The following is a 16,087-nucleotide window of genomic DNA, read 5'->3' as shown; positions in this document are numbered from 1 at the left end:
TAGTCAATCAAAAATAAAAACGTAAAAACATTATCATTTCTAAGTTTTTTTTTTTCGATATATGAGGTTGGCCGTAGATCAGTAGTTCCCAAGATTTTTCCGTTAAGAAATGTGCCAACTGTGGCAATTATTAATAAACATATTTTTTTTCTTTTTCCAGGTCGCAGTCCCGAAAGCATTTACGATACAAATGATGGTGCCATCGAGTACGGTGATGCTCCCGGGAGAATCAGTTGTCCAGGACATTAACGTGATTCGTACCAATCCAGCCGCCAGCAGTCCCCTCCGGATGAAGGTCCGGTTTTCCTACGACATCGGTAACTACTCCGTGATGGAACAAGCGGACGTCAACGATTTCCCGCCGGATCTTTTCATTTGAGGGTCGATGCTGCTCACACTCTAATACAGCTAATCACAACTACTAACCGGAACACGTTTGCTCAACTGTAAAATAGCATATTTCAACTACACTAATCGACTGTTGTAAGTTTTACAACAAAAAAACGGCAAACCAGGGCACAATGTTTGAAACAAGAAATCAAATGGACTTTTTCGGAACCAATCAACTCAAATCTGACTATCAAATTAGAACACTAGAGCACAAGTTCATTCTGTTTTACAGTGCGTAGATTATTTCATGTTAAATTTTATCATAAAAATTTAAAATAAAGAGTTAAACGCCTAGCAGAATTTTACCCCCAGTTGAACCAATTAAATGTAGATAATTTAAATATAAATTAAACGATTTTACTCGCTTTCGAAATGTGTCCCCCTCTTTCAAGCTTAAGAAAGAACGCCTCAATCCGTCGGGTTCTGGATCACGATCAGGAGGAAGTCCTTGTCCGGGGCGACCATAATTTCGTGCTTCTTCGAGCGAACCCTGAGGAATGTAAGATCGTTGGATGGGTCCAGATCCCGGACCACGCTGCGCGCCTTGTCCGACAGTTGACTCATCAGGCCAGCATACTGCACGGTGGTTGTGTTGTCCAGGGTGCTCTTCACCGGAATGCCTGCGGAAAGATCGATCGATATGAAACGTTACTCATTTGTTCTAACGGTAAGGGTATGCGATATGGATTTTTTTCATGTCGGGGTGAAACGAAACGATATACGGAATTACTAGCACTGATAATGACTAAACGATATACAGTGGCACCCCCCGATTTTGGCAACAAAATGGATCCGTTTTTGGCAACATTTTTGAATACCATTAAAATTTGTATTTTTTTTTTTTGTAAATATTTTCATATCTGTTGCTTTAGACATTTGTATAGCAGGTCAACTACCCATGGATTACATTACAAAGCTCCATTTTCGTGGATATTCCTCCAAATCTCCAACTACTAAGAGCTCCAGTACGCGCTTATTGACTTCGAGATGGTCATTGGTAATGCATTCGCAATGACGTTTCATGAGGCCATTATTCTCCACCAGTATCACAATTAGAGACCAATCTCTTTTTTTTTAAGCATTCACACTGAGTGACCAGCCCACTTGAGTCTGCCAGAAGGTGATAAACTTAAAAAAAATCTACAGATTTTTAACAGCTTGTTTGAACTTAGCACAAGATCTTTCTGCGTCAACTATTCAGAGCTACGTTCCCTCTTTGTTCGAGATTCTTTAACCTTCCTTAGTCCCTAACAAAAAGTTACAAATTGTGACTTAGGGTCGTTTTCGACCCGAAAATTCAAACAGCTCGCAAAAATCAGTGTGTTGACCGAATTTAGTTCTGTTGGGCTTAAATGAATGGCACACATGTCTACTTTCAGAAACCCTCCCGGAGATCCGGATTTGGTCACTGTGGCCACCAGGAACCTGCTACATATGAAAAAAGCCCCTTTAGAGACCCTAACTTTGACGACCTGTAGTTTCGTAACTAAACAAGTAATCTGAACCGTCCTCATATTGTTGAACAGGTATTCACGTGGACTGTGAATAGAGATTCTCAAATCACTTAGTTATGCATACCCGCTTCCGGAAACCCGGAACATCCGAAAAGTAAGTTTCCATCGCAGTTCTGTATATTTAATTCACATCAGCACTATTCGGTTGATGGATATTTTGGCATAATTTTTTTCTGTAATGAGGGACCAATTACTGGCGCACATTCCCTGAAAAATTCGGTCCAGTATGGTCCCTGCGGAACCGGTTCCTGGAGTCCCGGGAGGTGGCCAATCTGGACAATTCGATGAAATTACTCAGATTTGAACCCCAAAACCAAATGAATTGTGTCCAATTCTTTATGATTTTTTATGTTTGGATGTATTTTGCCAAAATAATGAATGGATGGTTATTCTGGTCCTTTTGGAGCACCGGAATGGCCACCGGGAAACCCATAATATGGGACCACAAAACTTTAGCACCAAAAGTAGGCATGCGACGGTTCAATCTTCATGATTTTGCTTCCCTGTGACTCTGCTAGTTCAATTATTGATGAATGACCACTTTGGTTCTTCTGGCCCACCAAAGTAACCCAGGAATGGCCACCGGAAATACCCGTATTGTGGGACATTTCAGTTTTTGTGCCAAAACTAGGCATGTGACGGCTCATTCTTCATGATTTTGAATACCTATGACACTTCTAGTTCAATTTTAGATGAATGACCACTTTGGTTCTTCTGGTCCACCGAAATAACCCAGGAATGACCACCGGAGATACCCGAATTGTGGGACATTTCAGTTTTTGTACCAAAACTAGGCATGCGACGGCTCATTCTTCATGATTCTGAATACAACTGAAATGTCCCACAATACGGGTATCTCCGGTGGTCATTCCTGGGTTATCTCGTTGTTACAATGAACCAGAGTGGTCATTCATCTAAAATTGAACTAGAAGAGTCACAGGTATTCAAAATCATGAAGATTGAGCCGTCGCATGCCTAGTTTTGGCACAAAAACTGAAATGTCCCACAATACGGATATCTCCAGTGGTCATTCCCGGGTTATTTCGTGGTAACAATAAGTCAGAGTGGTCATTCATCAATAATTGAACTAGAAGAGTCACAGGTATGCAAAATCATAAAGAATGAGCCGTCGCATGCCTAATTTTGGTACAAAAACTGAAATGTCCCACAATACGGATATCTCCGGTGGCCATTCCTGGGTTATTTCATGGTTACAATGAGCCAGAATGGTCATTCATCTAAATTTGAACTAGAAGAGTCACAGGTACCCAGAATCATGAAGAATAAGCTGTCGCATGCCTATTTTTGGTACAAAAACTGAAATGTCCCACAATACGTGTATTTCCGGTGGCCATTCCTGGGTTATTTCGGTGGGCCAGAAGAACCAATGAGGTCATTCATCTAAAATTGAACTAGCATAGTCACAGGGAAGCAAAATCATGAAGATTGAGCCGTCGCATGCCTAGTTTTGGCAAAAAAACTGAAATGTCCCACAATACGGGCATTTCCGGTGGCCATTCCTGAGTTATTTTGGTGGGCCAGAAGAACCCAAGTGGTCATTCATCTAAAATTGAACTAGCATAGTCACAGGGAAGCAAAATCATGAAGATTGAGCCGTCGCATGCCTACATTTGGTGCTAAAATTTTTTGGTCCCATATTACGGGTTTCCCGGTGGCCATTCCGGTGCTCCATAAGGACCAGAATAACCATCCATTCATTATTTTGGCAAAATACATCCAAACATAAAAAATCATAAAGAATTGAACACAATTCATTTGGTTTTGGGGTTCAAATCTTAGTAATTTCATCGAATTGTCCAGATTGGCCACCTCCCGGGACTCCAGGAACCGGTTCCGCAGGGACCATACTGGACCGAATTTTTCAGGGAATGTGCGCCGGTAATTGGTCCCTTATTACAGAAAAAAATTATGCCAAAATATCCATCAACCGAATAGTGCCGATGTGAATTACATATACAGAACTGCGATGGAAACTTACTTTTCGGATGTTCCGGGTTTCCGGAACCGGGTATGAATAACTAAGTGATTTGAGAATCTCTATTCGCAGTCCACGTGAATACCTGTTCAACAATATGAGGACGGTTCAGATTACTTGTTTAGTTATGAAACTACAGGTCGTCAAAGTAAGGGTCTCTAAAGGGACATTTTTCATATGTAGCTGGTTCCCGGTGGCCACAGTGACCAAATCCGGATCTCCGGGAGGGTTTCTGAAACTAGACATGTGTGCCCTTCATTTAAGCCCAACAGAACTAAATTCGGTCAACACACTGATTTTTGCGAGCTGTTTGAATTTTCGGGTCGAAAACGACCCTAAGTCACAATTTGTAACTTTTTTTATGGATGCTCCCCTAGGGGTCATTCAAAACTTTTGTTTCCGCAGAAACAAAATTTCCCACAAAAAAAATAATTGTCAGAAAGTTTCAAATTGCTAGGTTATTTCAATCAAAAGTTACATTGATTTGAATTTTGAAACGGGTCGAAAAAGACCCAAGGTCCTTACTAAGGTTAAGACGTTAGATTTAATAATATACGATCCAGAATTCTATACAAGATTTATAATAAAGGATATGGGTCTCAACATAATCAAATTTTTTTTCTAACGAGCTGGGTCTATAAGTTGTCTATCTGTACCCTGGAGAATGCTTAGGGAATTCTTGGTGTTAAGAGGACTTCTCAGAAATTTTAACGGGATCTTTATAATGTCTGCAGATTCCTAACAGACACTGAGGGTTCCTTGTGGGATCCTGAGAATGTGTAATTGGTTATTGGGGATTATGTCCAAAATCAGATGATTCCTAATAAATTCATAAGATTTCTAGAGTGTCCTGTAAATTCCTAGCGAGGGAATTCTAGGCGAGATCCTACGGATTCCTAGAAAGATGCTTCAGATTCCTAGCGTTTTCCTGTAGATTCCTTACGAGCACCTGAAGATTCCTATCAGGTTCTTGAGGTTTCATTGCAGGATCCTGAAGTTTTCCGTTGATTTAATAAGGTAGGTGTACAACATGATCGTGCTACTTTTCTCCGAATGTCGTTTCCCCGAATGTCATTTCCCAGAAAGACCCGTTTCCCCTAAAAATGATGCAGTTCATAGAGGTACAAGAATAGTTTTTAGTGACACGGTGTTGAACTAGAGAGACCGATAAACAATCAAAGAAGAAGATATCACAGCGTAACAAAAATGACATTTTTGCGTGTCTCAAGGATCAAATTATGTGTCTCGCGTAGATTTGGGGTTGCTGAATCTGATGCCATTTTCAGAAATGTTCCAGCACGTTACAATTTTTAGCTACAGGTCGCCAAATGTATAAAACACTGATTTTATTGATGTTTACATAAAATTTAAAGTATAATTTATCAAACATTTTTGTAATCTAATCCACTAAGCATGCTATTTTGCACTTAAACTTTCATTTTGGATTGAATTTGGATGAAATTGCGCAATTAAATTTAGATTAAACCGATTTTTACGACATGTTTGCTGTCTCCATAAATTCTTCGTTTCTCTTATATGGGAAAATACTATAATTTTTTAATTCATCAAAAAAACAACTTTTCCGCATCGAAAGTATTATAAACTCTGCCGATAAGTATTGTTATACACATAAAATTTGAATTCTGTGGCAAATTCAGCCAATATACTCTCCACATCTCGATGTTCTACATCTCGATATCTCTCCCTATGTCGATGATTTCATAAGTCCCTTCAGTCTGCATACATTTTCACTCTCCATATCTCGATATCCTCCTTATCTCGATATCTCCATATCTCGATGTGTTTCTGTTGATTGTTTGTTCTCAATTTTCTCTCTGTATGTCGATATGACCAATATCTAAGGTTACTAGACCAAAGTTCTGGGATTCAAAACAAATTAAAAGCGCAAAATGACGTCTGTTTGTGTATTACTTTCTTGGCAACGGAGTGTTTTTCAATCTAGTATTCATCAAAAATTTGTTCTTTGTCTCGATCTCTCCCTATCTCGATGGTCCCTTCGATATCGAGATGTGGAGAGGCGACTGTATTACCAGGTCCGTCCCACTCGGGCTCAGATTGGGTACCACTTCTAGTACTGCATTTGGTCCCTCGGTAGTGCAAAAGGTACCCAAGTTTGACAGATCGCAGTACACTTTGAACGGCATTCTGGATTACCTTATGAGCCATAAAATTTTGGGCAACTGCAAGGGACATGGGGGTCTTTAATTTGTCTTTGGTATTACCTTACAAGCTGGCAAACATGCATGCAAGTTGGCTAAAATAGTCATTTTTTGCATTTTCAGCAGCCAATATCTCAAAAACTAGACGTGCTATGATATTTTTGAAAACGGCAATGGATTCAGCAACCCTTAATTGAGTGAATAGCGGTATTGTGGTGCTTGAGACAAAAACATGTTCCGCAGTGTATTTGATCGTTCTAGACTAAACACATATTGCCAAAAATGCTGAGGATAGTAAAACTCGAAAGAATCGCCAATCAATTATAAAAGGGTTTATATCCGATGACCGGTTCGTCCACCACATTAAAATGCAACAATTAATGACAATTATGCATTCTAAAAACTTTTCGGGGAACTGGGCTATTCGGGGAAAAGTAGCACAACGTAAAACACATATCAAGCTCAATTCAAACTCATTTCAACTATAAATTATAAGAAGCTTGTTTGTGTTTTCTACAAAGTTACGATTCACGGATCATGAGATGTAATTGTTTATGTTTGCTTTTTTTGACTGCAATCAATCATTCATTATGAAATGCTTTACTTTATCAGAAACATAAATTAAAGGAGCAAATTTTAACTCACTGAATACTGGTCAAATTTTATACTGAGGCTCAGAAGTTAAACTGATTTTTGATGTTCAATACATTTAAAATAAAATCTCGTTCCGTTTTATACTATCCAGCGCTTTTGTTTTGTAATAACGTCTTTGTACGAATACAATAATATATTTTATTTTGTTCGTCTTTTTTTCACAGTTTTAAGAAAATGCCCAGTTCTTGAATAAAGGTCACTTATGCGATTATTGATTTACATGGCCCACGCATACAAAAATTTTATAAAAAGCTTCTTAAAAATCATTGAAGACGTTGTGGGGTAAAAAGTATGTAGAACGTTTGCCACAATGACCATTACGGGGCTATGGATTCGTAGTACAACCCTACGGAAAACTGCTTCGAAGTGAACCGTTCCGAAGTCTCGATGCCATGTGGGCCATAAGGATGATGTAATAATATTGTACTGATGTTTTCAAAACCAATTGTTGAAAAATAAAATTTAAAATAAGGTTCCGATTTTGGCAACTGAAAATTTCGACTTTGTTGCCAAAAACGGAATCCCACTGTACTTGCTTTCCCTACACGCAGCGAACTGGACTATCGAAATTCATACATTTTGCCTTATGAAAGATGGAACGATTATCGCAATACGAACGCTTTATGTATCGTTTTAGCATCACTCCACATCAAGGCGTCGATAGGCGCGGGGTGTACGCACGAGCCTATCGATCGCAAGGTCCTTGGTTCGATTCCAGGTTGCTGCGAAAACTATTTTTGTTTTCAAATTTCGGTTTCATAAGGCAAATTTATGAATTTCAACCCGATTCCTTGTGGTGAATTTTCATAAGGGGTTCCTATGTTTATCGATAGTCCATTTGCCTGAGTGTAATCGTCACCGAGCGCACAATTGCAGACAAAGAGAGTCTAAACTACGAACTACTAGTCAATAAGGTGTCTTGTGTTAACAATTGGGCAAGCACATTTTCAAGAAGTTGTGGTAGTTTTGCCGGTAGGCGCGTGCTATCGATAATCGAAAGGTTGTTTGTTCAATTCCGGTAGCGCGCTGGTTTTTTTTTTTTGTGAGTTCCTTTTTTGGTCGGCTTTTCAATTGGAACGATTAGGGAGTCGATGCCGGTTATGGACCCTTTGCGTATTATGGACCCCCTACAGAAAAACATAAAATTAACACTCAAAGCAACTTTATTCCTATGAAAATCCACCGGGGGAACTTCGATTACATTGTTAGTCAGCAGTTTCAGGCAAAATATTTGGTCTGAGACGCATAAATACAGATATTTGAACAGTTTTGTAAATAAAACCACACAAGAGGGTCCATAATACGCATTTCCAGGTGGGTCCATAATAGGCTCGTCGGCAGCGAGCCGGATTACATGGGAATCAAATGGAGGGTCCATAATACGCAACGTCAAATTTGTAAACAATCCTATTATGGACCCCGGGAGGGTCCATAATAGGCATTCGGACAACAGTTTTTCAAATGCATATTTCGCTGGAAAAATCGAATGATTTTGTATGTTTCATAGACGTACTAACAGGGTGGCCAGTGAAAAGTCAATTTCAAATTCCCGGTTTTCTCCCGGTTTTTTCCCGGTATTTCAAAAACTTTCCCGATTTAATTATAAGCTAAGAAACATCGCTATTTTATCATTTCAAACGACTTCAAGTACGAGTGTTATGGTCATACACCTAAGCATTCTTATTAGGGATAGATGGAAAACATTATTATTAGGGTTAGATTAGTTTTTGTCGCGCATTTACATTTTTTGGACCCATAACAGTTTCTGATATTATTAGGTAATCGTAGAATTTGTTATGAAAATGTTAAGTGTAAAAAATGCTTGAACATTGTTGGAATGATGGGATCAAGTCAATTATAGAATGAATCAAAGTTTTAATATTAAGGTGAAGATGAATCGAAGCCATACCTTTAAATTTCAAGAAAGCTTGAGCAGCTTGAACCGTTATATAGTTTTTAGATTTGTGTTCATGAAAATAGCTTTTATGCATCTTCACCTTAAACAAACTAACACACAGTATTAGCTTACTTTAAACCGAGTTTATCAATTGTCATACGTCAACTTATAGTGATTCCGAAAAATGTTTGTAATACTGTTACTCCCATGCCAAAAGCATGTCTTCAGCAATAAAAAAGGAGTATTAAGTAAGAGGATTTTTAGTTTAGATTCATGAAAAGTTTTAAATGCAATTAATAAGAGCTTAGCGAATTGCAAGCTTGCTTCGAGAAATACAATTGATATCATTCAAACATTTCATTTTGTAATATAAAATTCTTCATAAAACGTTATAAAAACGTTTTAAAAAATCACTATTTTCTAGGTTTTTCTATAATAAAAGATTTTAACTTGTAGTACAATTAATTATTGGATTTAAGAATGCTTCTGTAAGGCTATTTCTAAAACATCGATCAAATCTGTTTCACTTGCAAACAGTTGAATAAAGATTCTGTTTCCATATACTATCCCTTGACTTTATTGACTAGTTTGGGATTCAAATATTGAAGCTATAGTAAAAATCCTCTAAATGATTGTATTGAAATCGTGTTGGTTGGAACATTAACTGTTATGCCAAATTTTCCCGGTGTTGATTGAAATTCCCGTATATTTCCCGTTTTTTTCCCGGTGATTTGAAATTCCCGGATTTTTCCCGGTTTTCCCGATTTCCCGGTGCGCTGGTCACCCTGAGTACTATGAAGTAAAGACATTGAATTTGTTGTTAGACTCCACAAAACGTATATGCGTCTGAGTTATCATTGCGGAAAAGCGTCGAGAATGAATTTCAGCTACTAAGGGGTCCATTACTAGCATTGAAACCCTAGTTGTCTGCCTTTCCATTCAAGCTGAACATTTTCAACGAAAACACAGACAGAGAGAAACGGCAAAGATTTTTCGTCGCGACGAGGTGCTTGGTTGCTGGTAGTTGGACGTCGTTGTTTGCGCTGAGCTGAGGTAGTGACGAAAACTTTGTATTTTTCGTCACCGTTACTGATAGTCTGTCGAATCCGGCGACTAATAACAACCCTGTCTAACACTTCTTCTCTATTAGATACCATGAAGCTTGGGCGATTTCCTATGTAAAGTAATCCAAGATCTGTACTACTTAAATATTGCAACAGACTGGAGTCTCTCAAATTGATATCTGAGCTGCCCCAGATGATGTGATGAGCATTGGCATCACTGCCTACAATCAGCGGGAGGCTTTTTGTTACGCAGTGTACGACAACTCGTTTGAAATCATCCGTTGGGGATGGTTCATCATGTGATAAATATACCACAAAACGAAGGACGTATTTCCTATTGAGATCACCAACAGAAATATCAATTGTGACAGCACATCTCTGATTCTTTTTATCAGAAATGAGTGTAGCAGCGTTAGCGCTATTTACGATGTAACGGGCGACCAGATTCGAACCCGAATCGGTTGGATTAACCCCTTCGCTTAAGCACCAAGCAAACTTCAAGTTCCACTTGCATGCGAAGAGGCGAGATTTGTGTACCCGGCGAGACTCTCAAGGCGAGTTCTTCAAAAAGAAAATTACCACCGAACCGACGATTCGCTCCATACCACTAGCTCCAAATCTTAAATTTAGACGGGATAATCAAAAGGGGAACCACTGTGAAAATTAATTTACGCAAAACGAACTCAAATTATCAAAACTTCTCTCCTCTATCGACAGTCATGAATTTTCGTATAAATTTTTATTTTGGTCTTGAATGGGTTAGACTTGCACAACCTATTGTCGGGGTTCTGCTTTATCGACACTCAGTGATTAAAAATAACTTCCACTGAATTCGTTTCCCGGTAGTTACCGTACTAGTGTCCCTCTATTTAAACAATTTATTATTCTAGCTCTGAAGTATTCCCGCTTATTCTTCGAGTCGAAATACTAGTTTTAATTTGTTAAAGTGCCTAAAGGAATGTTCTGACCTGTTTTTTTTCTGCTGCGATTGGCCGATGACGATCGACCTGTTGCTCCTGTGCTGTCAGTGGTTCGTGCCTTGGCTACGATGGCTTGCCGTCTAGAACCACACGTGTACACTAGACCTGTTCATATTTAAAAAAATGTCTGGAAATCTACCGGTCAAGCAGTATTCGGAATTCTCATGCTAAGAACAATGTCTGGTCAAATTTTCAGCTCATTTGATAAAGATTTCAGTATGCTTCAAGTTGAAAATGTGTTTTTGGGATTATTTCAAGGTTTGAAAAATCATAACTAGCATGTGGGAAATCAAAACCACTTGCTATTACCACTATTTGAAAGCTAATTCTATTCTGTTAAAGTTTGTCGAACACGCTAACAAGATTAAATTGAGTTTTAACATTGTTTGATCCAAATTTGTACTCCGTAGTACCCAGAAATTACAGTTTTCTCAATATACATGGTATATAAAACATGCATTGGTATTATTTTTTCAGGCCCTAGTCAACGGGAATCAAACATAATACATTTATGAATTCATTGGCCATCAACAGATTACATGTTGCTAAAGGCAATAAATTACAATAAATGCCCAAAGATCGAGCACCGCAACGCAACCTGATGATAATTAAATCATGCATGACACATGTACCGGAAACGAATGAATTGAACAAGTTAGCATTGCTTTTTCTTTCCGAGTGATGATTGTTTTGATCGCATTTCACTGATCATTTAGAACGATTTGAAAACAATCATCATCATCGACTGAGAAAAGGCAGTGCTAATGTGTTCATTTTTTGTATTCATTGAAGCTCACGGTGGTGCTCTTGGCCCACCCACAGTGGATTTACAAATGTGCTTCATAATTACCTATTTTTTACAATTTATTTTCGTAAGATAAATGGTAACTTTGAACGGGATTGACTTTTAGATATGCATTGTCATCATGTCTGGAAATTAAAAATCCGAAATTTTCATGCAGGCATGCTGTTTAGTGAAAACAATTCCCGAAAAAAGAGATTTTCAAGAACTTCGAGATACAAACCTCAACCAAACTATGTTAAAACTTGCTCCAATCATAAAATCGTGTTCGACAAAAGTTCGTAGAATTGGATAAACTACTATGTAGAAGTATTTCCGATAAATTTTGATGTTTCGTTCGGTAGTTATGTTTTTTAAAGCTTGAAAATAGCCAAAAAACACATAATTCATTTGAAGCACAACTAAATTTACTCTAAATTGAGTGAAATTTTGGCCAGAAGTTCATTTCGCAATGAAAAATCAAAGTATTGGTTGACTGGGGAGTTTCCAGACTTTTTTGAAAATATGAATAGGTCTAGTGTACACGGTTTTGCTTGTCGATGGCGGGCCCGCTGATTTCACTCGCGAGTGTCGCTTCGAGGCCAACAATGTGGAACCGGCAATTGGCGACCGATTATCACCCCGGAAGTAGTGGCAACTTCCGATGGCCCGTAGATGCGCTGGGGCTGGATCACTAACCCGCCACGAGACCAGCTACAAGCGGTCGGGTCTTCGGACCTGCCCAGAAGTCACGCGGCGTGCGTAACTTCCTACACCTACCCGGACGAAACACCTTCACTTGAAGGATAGTTGGTCCTTCAAGCGAGAACAAATTAATATTACAATTTTGGTCATCTCTATTAACAAATGTTGTTCTGATTTAAATAATTACCTTGACCTCGAGCGAATTTCGCTGTACGATTTCCAAAAATGGTAGGAAATTTTAGAGCTTGGTTTGAATCTAACATAGAACATAGAACAATTAGGTTACACAACGAGACTCTAGAATTCCACACTCACTTGACTAGCTCAATAGACTTGGCTCACTTGGGCCTATAATCACGGTCTCAACCACTAGACAATACTCTCGATTTCTACAGAAAATTACAATGAACATTAATTATCGGTTTCTTTGGATTCACAGGTACAACTCACAATTTTACTATCGACTGGCTAACACGAAGTTTTCTAACTATATCTTCCACTAGGTTTTGGGGACTACGTCCGTTCACTACGCCGATCGAATCGAGAAAGAACGCTAATTTGGCAAAATAAGATGGGCTTCAATTCTGGGCCTTCGCGAAAATCGTGGGGTTCCAAGGTCACACATACAATCTAAAAATAACATACATCTAAAAATAGCAAATCTTTTTTCTCTGAACCATTGGCTATACTGCCTATTTTTAGGATCGGAGTGATGTGATCTGTTTCGCGATCCGTTAAAAAATGGGTGTTTCAAATTCTCGCCACCCATGGCGTTGCGATCGGCTAAAAGTGCTCGAATACCAAATATCGTCTCTTATATACAATCTTTTTATACTCTCAGCTCTTTCGTAGCCCGAGAAGTAGTCGATCCAACGCATTTAAAAATATTAATTTCGATACATATATTGGTATCTCTTGTAACATTGTTACAACGAGCACACATACACGAGGTTTGACACGCGAGTTAGCCGTTCCATGTTTCTGAAAGTAGCAAAAGCTGAGTCCACAAGGTTGCCTAGATAAAAGTTTCCTTCACATAAGTAAGGTTTTTGAACTAGCGCCACCTGAGCTGTTCCATTTTGCATGAGTCTACAAAGATTGATCGTTGATGATATTTTATGCCGAAGATTGATCTTAGCTACCTAACCGTAATTACTACCCAAACTAGGCAGGGTTAAGCTTTTCGCAATCTCAGCACGAAAAAAAAACAGATCGGTATCTTTTAAAAGTCGCCAAAGGCGAAAAGCGCAGAAAACAATGTGTAAAACGTATTAATAAACCCACTATTATTTAGCCTCAGGCTTGAGACTGAAGAAGAGCAGCGGATTATCTCGGAGAATCACATGGTCACCTGCGCCATTGCTATGGGTAGCACAGAAAGGGCACAATGGACCGATGCATGAGTTCACTAATTTGACGTTTGAGCGGTGCCGTATTCACTTGTTGCTATGGTCACATAAATAACACGGCACCGCTCAAACGTCAAATAATGAACTCGTGCACTGGTCCATACGGCAGAGGGCGCCCTGGTACTCCACAGGCTCCGTTAGCGGTTAGGCTTTATTTAGACCCCTCTTACCATTCATTCATTCCTAGGCACGATACGCATTACACCATAAATTAGGGGTCACCTGTGAGGTGGACTTTTACCACCGGAACAGGCAGTCCGTAGTGTTAATTCTTAGCCAGTTGAAACAACCGCTACCGACACTACGCGGCTATCTAGGCTGCTCGGGAAAAAAAGGTTAATATTGATGATTAACTCCTGACGTGCTTAAGCAGCCCAGCAAAAAAGGTAACAATACTGTTTCCCAAAATATCACATACCCTTAATTAACGGGACAGTGACATCATCTTCACTGTCAGACGGAAAGCATTCAAAGCTACACTTTTCCTCGACCAAATTTAGGGGCCACATCACTACTTCCCGCATAAAGCTTACCTTCATTATTGACCACAATCGTTCCGACGACGCCTTTGTGCGACTGGATCCGTTTTAGAGTTTCTTCCACCTCTTGCGACTGAAAATCGAAACTCGGTCATCATCTCAGCGAAGCACCATAATCAATCATCCATAACTTACCATTTTGATTAGTTACCACGCCGACTCGAACGCTATCACAATTGCACAAGGATAATCTTCCGGGATTGGCCCAAATAGTGCACAAATTTCACGATTTTTCACAGCTGCTGCATCAGTAATGTCGGGCGGAGAATAGTTTTCACTTTTTTCTTGCGGATTTCGACTTTGTTTTGACAACTTGAGAAAACGAAGCGTTACCATAGTTACAGGGAGAATGACAATTTGGCGTTACGGGCATTTGCCGGTTGGGGAAGCATGCGTTACGTTGCGTTTCAGCCAGGGCAGTCGAGGGGTATGCCAAAGTATAAACATTATTGCAAAAGTTAAGATAAATAGATTAAATTGGAATTGTTAGTTAGTTAGATACACTGAAATGAATTTTATTGTAGAAACTACTGAATCCATGGTAAAATTAAGAACTGCACCAACGATTTTCAACCGACTACATTAATCTGTTAACTCTACCAAAACATAGTCAACATCACTACACAAGAAAATTTCGTCTGTTGATTTAACCAGAGTTGTAGTATTTTTGACTAGAAACATTCTTGATTTGATAAGTTTAGCATCATACTTTTGACCACACTGTGTTGGATGGAGGGTGTCACGGATTGAAATACAGTGGGATTCCGTTTTTGGCAACAAAGTCGAAATTTTCAGTTGCCAAAAACGGAACCGTGCCAAAATCGGAACCCATTTTTTTTATTTTCAAATATATCATTTTGACGTTGTTCCATCATAATTATGGAACCAAATGATGACCAGACTTCCAAACGGTCCATTTCGAAGTGGATTTCCGTAGGATAGGACTGTGTTATAAATCTTAAGATCCGTCATATTTATTTTGATTGGCGTTGTACACACTTTTTATAGCTGAAATATCTTCAATGATGTTTTATAAACTTTATGTATACTATTTGTATACCTAGGTCAAGTAAAAACAATAATCGCATAAGTGACCTTTGGTCAGGAATAGAACAATTCCTCAAAGTAGTGTAAGAATACAAAAAAATCATTGGAAGCGTAAAAAAATAAAGTTCTAGGTGTTACAAAACTCAATGATTCTAGTTAAAGAAACTTAAAGAAAAAACGGTTTCTATTTTAATCCCAAGCGTCAAATTTGACAATATTGGATAATTTGAAAATTATTATTTTAAATTAAATTTCTTGCATAGTTAGGCATCTGATATCAAATGACTGACTTCAGTCAAAAAGCACACAAAAATAGCTGAAATCATTTGCTGTACTAATATAAAACTATTATATTTTTTAGTACATAATATTGACTAAGCAAGGATTTTTCATAGAAATGTGGGCTTCGTAGCCGTGAGGTTAGCGGCGTCAATCGTTTAGGCGTATTGTACTACGGAGTGTAGGTTCGATTTCGATTTCGTGGAGGTTCGCCCCTTCTTCTTTTTGGCATTACGTCCCCACTGGAACAGAGCCTGCTTCTCAGCTTAGTGTTCTTATGAGCACTTCCACAGTTATTAACTGAAAGCTTACTGTGCCAATGACCATTTATGCATGCGTATATCGTGTGGCAGATACGAAGATACTCTATGCCCTGGGAAGTCGAGAAAATTTCCAACCCGAAAAGATCCTCGACCGGTGGGATTCGAACCAACGACCCTCAGCTTGGTTTTGCTGAATAGCTGCGCGTTTACCGCTACGGCTATCTGGGCCCCTAGGTTCGCCCCTGTCGGAGGAATCTTTTCGTCAAACAAAAAATTTCATCTTCAATAAATAGTTGTTCCGTGTGTCCGTTGTATAATATAAGTGCAGCCTTTCAGTTTGCTTTCATCTGCTGTCGCGAATGGTTGCAGCAAAACAAGCCTCTCTTTGC

General features: G+C 38.9%; 2 protein-coding genes and 1 long non-coding RNA gene across 10 annotated transcripts in view; 1 reads left to right on the top strand and 2 right to left on the bottom strand.

Moving 5' to 3' along the window:
- LOC5566371 (AP-1 complex subunit gamma-1) overlaps positions 1-737 on the top strand; it is a 179,880-nt gene extending 179,143 nt beyond the window's left edge. For all 8 annotated transcript variants that reach the window (XM_021854165.1, XM_021854164.1, XM_021854163.1 and 5 more), the window contains exon 12: positions 161-737. In XM_021854165.1, coding sequence (XP_021709857.1) covers positions 161-379 — 219 coding nt within the window. In that variant the 3' untranslated portion in view covers positions 380-737. The remainder of the gene's footprint in view (positions 1-160) is intronic.
- Positions 586-14,430, bottom strand: LOC5566370 (dynein light chain roadblock-type 2). Its single transcript, XM_001650732.2, has 3 exons — positions 14,245-14,430; positions 14,104-14,182; positions 586-1,010 (listed from the first exon to the last, which is right to left on the bottom strand). Exons 1-3 carry the CDS (start codon positions 14,245-14,247, stop codon positions 799-801), a joined length of 294 nt encoding a protein of 97 aa, XP_001650782.1. The 5' UTR covers positions 14,248-14,430; the 3' UTR covers positions 586-798.
- On the bottom strand, positions 12,242-13,129 carry LOC110679474. The gene is made up of 3 exons (XR_002502515.1): positions 12,612-13,129; positions 12,477-12,550; positions 12,242-12,417 (listed from the first exon to the last, which is right to left on the bottom strand). It is a non-coding gene; the product is annotated as an uncharacterized LOC110679474 (long non-coding RNA).
- Positions 14,431-16,087: the final 1,657 nt, after the last annotated feature.

The sequence above is a fragment of the Aedes aegypti genome, chromosome 3 (assembly GCF_002204515.2).
Source record: "Aedes aegypti strain LVP_AGWG chromosome 3, AaegL5.0 Primary Assembly, whole genome shotgun sequence".
Classification (NCBI taxonomy): Eukaryota; Metazoa; Arthropoda; class Insecta; order Diptera; family Culicidae; genus Aedes; species Aedes aegypti.
This window is presented reverse-complemented; position numbering and strand designations above follow the sequence as displayed.

Excerpts from the sequence above, each read along its gene's own strand:
- LOC5566370 (XM_001650732.2), bottom strand. Across the intron at positions 1,011-14,103 it reads GATTGTGGTCAATAATGAAG|GCATTCCGGTGAAGAGCACC; the intron begins GTAAGCTTTATG and ends ATCTTTCCGCAG.